The following is an 8,031-nucleotide window of genomic DNA, read 5'->3' as shown; positions in this document are numbered from 1 at the left end:
CAAGACTCAAAGCTAATGGGGCAGTATTGTACGAGTACTGTCAAAATCCTATCAATATCATTTACAAACTAAATACACGTAAAATAAAAACTGAAGTTGAATACATAAAACAAGAAAAATCTAACCAATTAAAATATTAAATATTTATGATATGTGAAATTACAGCCTATAAACTTCTAAGAGAAAAATATTTTATCAGTAAGACAAGGCAGCACAATGTTGGTGAAACAAAGGTAACTCTCATTACTGATACTTGGTCAACTCTAAAAATGTTTAAATATGTAGAAACTCTGTTTTTTGCCTACCTTGCTGTAGGCTCATTCCTGTCATGGTAAACGTTTATTCGACCAACAAATCTGTAAAGGAAATACGCAAGTGGTTTAACAGCACTGCTAATTTGTGTATTCTTACATATATGTCCCCATATTTCAATTTTTTAAAGTGTATATTACAAGCACATGTAATTCTCTTTCCATACAGATGTATACATATCACACATGCATATTTAAAAAGCAAATTGCTCTCACTTTTAAAATCTTTAAAAAGTATATTTGAAAACAGATTATTTAGGATGTATTTTATAGAAAGTATTTATCACAGAGAGCAAATAGCTTCCAATTAATCATGCTGTGATTACCCAGAAAATAAACAAGAACAGTTACATATGGATCTATTTAAAACATGTAGACACAAGAATATACAGAACAGTAAAGTCTGCATATAAAAAGATACAAAAGATTATAAAATTATGAATCAATCTTCTAGACAAGAGTTCTTACTCTCTAAACTACCTGAAGTAATAGTGTGATTACTATCTTTTACAAAGCATAAAACCTACAACTGAGTCAAAAACAAAACAAAACAAAAGTATAAAGCCCACAAGCAATTTCCTCTCTGAGTATCTCTAAGTACATTTTATCTCTATGTGGTGGGTTGACCCTGGACAGCAATAAGCACTCACTAGCCTCTTGCTCATTCCCTCCCCAGCTGAATAGGGGAGAGAATCAGAAGAGCAAAAGTGAGATAATGACAGTTTAATAAGTGACGGGGAAAAAAAAAACCACAAACAAGTGATGCAAAGGCAACCACTTGACACCTCCCACAAGCAGACCGATGCCCAGCCAGACTCCAAGCAACAACTACTTTAGAAAGACTATCTCCCCAGTTTTATTGCTGAGCATGACATTATACAGCACAGATCATCCCTCTGGTCAATTGAAGTCAGCTGTCCTGGCTGTGTCCACTTTCAGCCTCTTGCCCATCTCAAGCCTGCTTGCTAGGGGGGCAGAGTGAGGAACAGAGAAATCCCTGACACTGTGCAAGCACTTTTCAGCAACATATTGGGTTGTATTCAGCTTCGTTGCCCTTCTCTGGACCTGCTCCAGCACCTCAATGTCCTTCTTGTGGTGAGGAGCCCAAAACTGAACACAGGATTCAAGGTGCGGCCTCACCAGTGCCGAGTACTTGTGACCAGCCCAGAAGCCCTTTGTACACTTGGCATGGACTACCTCAGGAGAGGGTACTTCAAAGACCCAAAGGGGTACCGATGGGCTTTTGGTGTAGCCACTGTGAACACCGAGACCAAACACCTATAGGGTAGATAGCCTGGCCTCTCAAAAGATCTCTTCACTGTGGGATTGCTGCAAGTTGAAGAACAGCAGGTACCAAGCGCTACCAGGACAGTGCATCGGCAGCAATACTGCACAAACTGAGACGTGAACTGATTCTTCAGTTGGAGAGCCAAGGAGTCATCAGCAAGACCCACTCACCCTTTAATAGTCCCATATGGCCAGTGCAGAAGTCTGATGGAGAGTGGAGGCTGACAGTAGACTATCGTGGCCTGAATGAAGCGACGCCTCCACTGAGTGCTGTGGTACCAGACATGCTGGAGTTTCAATATGAACTAGAGTCAAAGGAAGCTAAGTAGTATGCCACAACTGATACTGTGAATGCATTTTTCTCAATTTCATTGGCAGCTGAGTGCAGGCTACAGTTTGCTTTCACATGAAGGGGTGTCCAGTACACCTGGGATTGACTGCACCAGGGGTGGAAGCACAGCCCCACTCACTATTTGTCATGGACTGGCTGGAGTTTCAATATGAACTAGAGTCAAAGGAAGCTAAGTAGTATGCCACAACTGATACTGTGAATGCATTTTTCTCAATTTCATTGGCAGCTGAGTGCAGGCTACAGTTTGCTTTCACATGAAGGGGTGTCCAGTACACCTGGGATTGACTGCACCAGGGGTGGAAGCACAGCCCCACTCACTATTTGTCATGGACTGATCCAGACTGCACTGGAGAAGGGTGATGCCCCTGAACATCTACAATATATTGACGACATCATTATGTGGGGCAACAAAGTAGAGGAAGTGTTTGAGAAGGGAGAAAGAATAATTCAGATTCTTCTGAAAGCAGGTTTTGCTATAAAGAAAAGCAAGGTCAACAGACCTGCCCAGGAGATCCAGTTCTTGGGAACAGAGTGGCAGGATGGACGCCATCATCTGCCCACAGATGTCACCAACAAGATAGCAGCTATGTCTCCACCAGCTAACAAGAAGGAAACACAACCTTTCCTAGGCCTTGTGGGCTTCTGGAGAATGCATATTCCAGGTTATAGTCATCTTGTGAGCCCTCTCTATGGAGTAACTTGAAAGAAAAACTGTTTTGAGTGGGATGCCGAGCAACAACAAGCCTTTGAGCACACCAAACAGAAGATAACTCATGCAGTAGCTCTTGGGCCTGTCCGGACAGGACCAGCTGTGCAAAACATACTGTACACTGCAGCTGGGGAGCATGGTCTCACCTGGAGCCTCTAGCAGAGAGCATCACCAGAAACCTGAGGTCGACGGTTAGGGTTTTGGAGCCAGGGGGTATCGAGGATCAGAAGCCCACTACACCCCGGCTGAAAAAGAGATACTAACAGCCTACGAGGGGGTTCAAGCCACTTCAGAAGTTGTTGGTACAGAAGCATGTCTCCTCTTAGCACTGCAAATACCTGTGTTGCACTGGATGTTCAAAGGAAGCATCCCATCTATGCATCATGCAACCAGCACTACATGGAGTAAGTGGATAGCATTGATCACTCAGCGAGCCCGATTAGGAAAACTCAACCATCCAGGTATCCTGGAAGAGATCATGGACTGGCCAGAAGGCAGAGATTTTGAAGCGTTGCCCAAGGAGGTGGTTCGTGCCCAAGAGGCACCACCATGTAATGAGTTATCAGAAGATGAAAGGCATTATGCTTTATTTACTGACAGATCCTGTTATGTGGTAGGAAACCATCGAAAATGGAAAGCTGCTGTGTGGAGTCCCACACGATAAGTCATTGAAGCCGCTGAGGGAGAAGGTGAATCAAGTCAGTTTGCAGAACTGAAAGCAATCCAATTAGCCCTAAAGATTGCTGAATGAGAAAAATGGCCAGTACTCTGCCTCTACACTGACTCCTGGATGGTGACTAATGCCCTACGGGGGTGGCTCCAGCAGTGGAAGAAGAACAGTTGGCAGCGCAGGGGCAAACCCATCTGGGCTGCTGCATTGTGGCAGGACATCACTGCCCGGGTAGAAAATATAGCCCTAAAGGTATGCCACGTAGATGCTCACACACCTAGAAGCCATGCCACTGGGGAACATCAAATCAACAAACAGGTAGACAAGGCTGCCAAAATCAAAGTAGCTAAGGTGGACCTGGACTGGGAGTGTAAAGGTGAGCTGTTTATAGCTTGACCAGCTCATAAAACATCAGGTCATCTAGGGAGAGATGCAACATATAGATGGGCTCGTGATCGAGGGGTGGAACTGACTATGGAGGCCACCACACAGGTCACTCACGAATGCAAAATACGTGCCGCAATCAAGTGAGCCACACGAGTAAAATCTCCCTGGAATAGAGGACGGTGGCTGGGTTTCCAGTATGGTGAGGCCTGGCAAATGGACTATGTTGAACCACTGCCACGAACACGCCAGGGCAAGTGTTATATCCTCACAATGGTGGAAGCAACTACTGGTTGGCTAGAGACATACCCTGTAAACCATGCCACTGCCCATAACACCATCTGAGGCCTTGAAAGGCAAATTTTATGGTGACATGGTACTCCAGAAAGAATTGAATGAGACAATGGGACCCATTTTCAAAATAACTTTATAAACTCCTGGGCAAAGAAGCACGGCATTGAGTGGGTGTATCACATCCCCTATTACCCACAAGCTTCTGGGAACCCCTATTACCCACAGGATTCTAGAAAATTGAGAGATATAGTGGACTGTTAAAAACTATGTTGAGAGCATTGGGCAGTGGGACACAAATTTAGCAGAAGCCACTTGGCTGGTTAACACCAGAGGGTCTGCTAACAGTCCTGGTCCTGCCCAAACAAAACCCTTGCATACTGTGGGAGGAAATAAGGTCCCCGTAGTGCACACAGGGTAATGGCTGGGGAAGGCAGTGTGGGTTGCTCCTCCCACGGGAAAAGGCAAACACATTTGTGGGATTGTCTTTGCTCAAGGACCTGGGTGTACCTGGTGGGTAATGTAGGAGGCCGGGGAGACCTGGTGTGTACCTCAAGGATATTTAACCTTGGGGGAAAAATAATCTGCAATGTGAGTTGTATGTTGTAGAAAATGATATGTCAGGAACAATCTGAACCAATGAAGACCAAGTTTCACAGGAACCACAAGAGTGTAACAGTGACCCCCAACTAAGCTGGTGCTGGTGCCCAACAAGCCAACATGCGGCTTCTCCTGTACTGAATACTCATCTTGGCAGATGGGACCAAGTCATGGCCTGTTTGCAAACATTTGGAGAAGTAGAAGAAGCCCATAAAATAGAAGAATAATATCCGTCTGTTAATGGACAGGGGATGGAAGTTAAATCGGCATGTTGGGTATAGAGGCGCTTGAAATATGTAGTTAAGTTGTAGGTGTCGGCAATAGATGTATTCAGTTATGTGGGATCTGAGCATGATGCAAATGGTATGGAATAAGAGGTGGAAATTGTATTGGGTCTGTCTGAGCTGGAGTCAGTATCCCCCCAGCAGCCCTCCAAGCGCTGAGTGTGACCCTGGCAGCCAGCAGGGGGTGTGTCACACAGCTTGGGAGGGGGCGGAGCCAGGACAGCTGACCCGGATTGGCTGTTCCATACCATGTGACCTCAGCTCAGCCATAACAGCCAAGAGCAGGCAGCAGGAGGGGGACATTGGTTACTGGGTTTGTCTCCAGGAGCAGCTGCTGCACACACTGAAGCTCTGCTTTCCCGGGAAGTGGCTGGACATCACTTACTGAAGGGAAGTAGAGAATGACATCCTTGTTTACCTTTTGTTTCTGTGCATGGCCGTGGATTTGCTTTAATTAAACTGCTTTTATCTTGACCCACGAGTTTTTCATCTTATTCTCCCCCTTTATTTTGCTGAAGGGAGAGTGATAGAGGGGCCTGGTGGGCACCTGGCATCCAGCCAAGGTTAACCCACCACAAGCAACAACTAAAATACTGTTGTGTTACTAACACTATTTTAGTCACAAATCAAAAACACTACACTACATGGGCTGCTGTGAAGAAAATTAACTCCCTTCCAGACAGACTCAGTACACTGCATTTGCAATACCATTGTCTCAGTGGGTAACTTCAAACCCAAAAGGGATTAAGCCAGACATTAGCAATTTGGATGGCAGAGAGAACTGTGGTGAGTTGGTGGGTCTGCTGCTCTGGACGGGAACCTCTCAGGCTCAGAAGAGCAGCGACCTGTCTGCTGAGAGAACATACAACACAGCAGAGCCACATCTAAAGACCCTGTACAGTTTGTTATGAAGCATCATAATGTAAACTTACTGTGCCTCTGGAAAGAGAGATTCACCACTGTGGTTTGTTGAGAGGTAAAGTGTCAAGTAAAAAAACAGCAGAGATAGAAGCTGTCTACCAATAAGCATTCTCATTTTTCCTGCATCAACACCTGTCCCAGCAAATTCCACTGTTTATAATGGAATGAGCTTCAACTTCCAAATATTCACTTTGTGAGCCATGTATTTAAAAAAAGGATCAAGTCATTCATGGCATCAGTCTTCTAGAGAATCTGCTCCCTTGCAAATTTCTAGACCAGTTCCTTGATCACTGAGATCAAAGAGATACCTCCACACCTCAGAAATAAGCAATGTTTTCTGTGCATTTCCCAACAGTATTTGCCCACGAAAGAGTGCATTTTAGTTTGTTGCCATGTTGTTTTCTGTGTATTATATCAGCTATTTTTACCGTGTCAAGAACAATAAAGTGTTTCCCAATAGTATGGTTTTTTTGTCTTTCACTATGAAGAAGGAAACCTAAAAGAGGCTTCTAAAGATTTATCATGAAGTTTAGTGAAATTTTGTACAGTACTTTTTAAAAATATTGAGTATTGCATTACTTTAAACATTGCTAAAAAATTGTAGAAGTTTTTCTTCATGTTCCGGGTGCTTAGTTTTTAAATGTCTTTCAAATCATAATGGCTTTATACTACCATTAGCTAATATCTCGAAGCACATAAGGTGAGGTTGATCATTAACTAGAACGGATCTAAATCCATAATTCAAATAGTCTTGATAATTTAATTTTTTTTTTTGCTAACTTCCTGGCAAATCTGATTAAATTTGCATTGTTTTTATCGTGTAGCATGGCTGATGAATGGCTCATATCAGGAATAGAAGCTTTTGCCATTTTCTTGTTGTTCACCTGTCCTTGCATTATTAGTATCTTCAATCTGCAGTTTCTTTGTAGGAATCTTTTTAAGCAACTTAAACATTTTATGCAGGTTACTTTAGTTAGATCTAGATAATATAATCTGTAAATGCACTTAACCAGGCACACATAAACTACAATTTTTCACAACATGCTGCGAGCAAAGGAACAAGTGAGGGTGCCACTGGCAACCTCTCTGTGTTGTAGAACACCCTTTCTTCTCCCAGGGACTCCTCGTGAGCTGCATGTAACACGAGAATTTCTGACATACAGGCCGAGTAAGGGTGCCAGTGTCAAGAAATATATTAAACATTAGTAAAGCTTGATTTTTTTCTTATTTTGTAGATTTAAAAAATAAACAGAAACAGAGGTTCTAAAACTTTTATCACACACCCCACTGGATTCTGTGCACCCCCCTTCAGAGACCACTACCCTGGAGCAGACCAATGAACTACCTGCAGGAAAGGCACATGGAGGGAAGACTAACCTGACTTCAAGCTCACTCTGGGGCCCACCCTAACCAGGCAGATGCAGCCAGTATCTTTTCATTATGATACTCCTATAATTTGTTGTTAGGGTACCTTACATGAAACAGGTAAGAATAATTTTCTTACTTATAAAGGTCAGGCTGAGGTTGTTCACATTCAATGGTAGCATGCAGTGCATCAATTTCTTGTTCATTGTGAAATGCCTTTGTATCTTGAACAGCATAATAAGTCTGGAATGAATAAAAAGGTGTAAATAAAATTAAAAATTAAGGATATGCAAGACATTAATCTGCAAATACACCTCAGTTCATCATGAAATAGATTTACTAACTTTTACATAAAAGCTCATAGTTCAAATAAGATGCACCGTTAAATGCTCCTCATTGGGCGTATTCTTACATTATGTGCAAGTACTTTGTAGTGTACTCACAAATCAAGTCACCATGAAAGCATTTAAGTACAAATAAGTTTGCGCATTATCTCTGTGATCGGCATGTCTATATTGGACACAGACAAAACCACAAATAAATGAGTTTTAAAACTTTCCATAAAATAATGATCCATTAAGAGAAATTAAGTCAACTGGTAGAAATGCAAGTTACAGAAGTTAGTGTATCTGCTCATAAATATAAGCATGAAGTCATATTGTGATCTGTGTAAAAAATTACATGCAAATTTTGCCTTAAAAAGAAAATGTAGAACATCTTACTTTATGACTTGATTCACCATCCAAACTAGCCGTTGTAACAAAACATGTGCCATCACCTCTACTACTTGATAGAAATATTAAGTCACATGGAAATGTTTCATCTTCTTTTACCATTACAATATCTCCAACCTAGGG

General features: G+C 42.5%; 1 protein-coding gene across 1 annotated transcript; it reads right to left on the bottom strand.

Annotated features, from left to right (window-relative positions):
- Positions 1-219: 219 nt before the first annotated feature.
- Positions 220-8,019, bottom strand: LOC104461057 (probable phospholipid-transporting ATPase IH). The gene is made up of 3 exons (XM_010072503.1): positions 7,897-8,019; positions 7,314-7,417; positions 220-356 (listed from the first exon to the last, which is right to left on the bottom strand). The coding sequence occupies exons 1-3, from the start codon at positions 8,008-8,010 to the stop codon at positions 302-304; spliced, it is 273 nt and encodes a 90-aa protein (XP_010070805.1). The 5' UTR covers positions 8,011-8,019; the 3' UTR covers positions 220-301.
- Between the last annotated feature and the right edge of the window lie 12 nt (positions 8,020-8,031).

The sequence above is a fragment of the Pterocles gutturalis genome, unplaced genomic scaffold (genome assembly GCF_000699245.1).
Source record: "Pterocles gutturalis isolate BGI_N339 unplaced genomic scaffold, ASM69924v1 scaffold10697, whole genome shotgun sequence".
Lineage (NCBI taxonomy): Eukaryota > Metazoa > Chordata > Aves > Pterocliformes > Pteroclidae > Pterocles > Pterocles gutturalis.
Note: the sequence above shows the minus strand (reverse complement) of the source record. Positions and strands in the feature narration are given on the sequence as shown.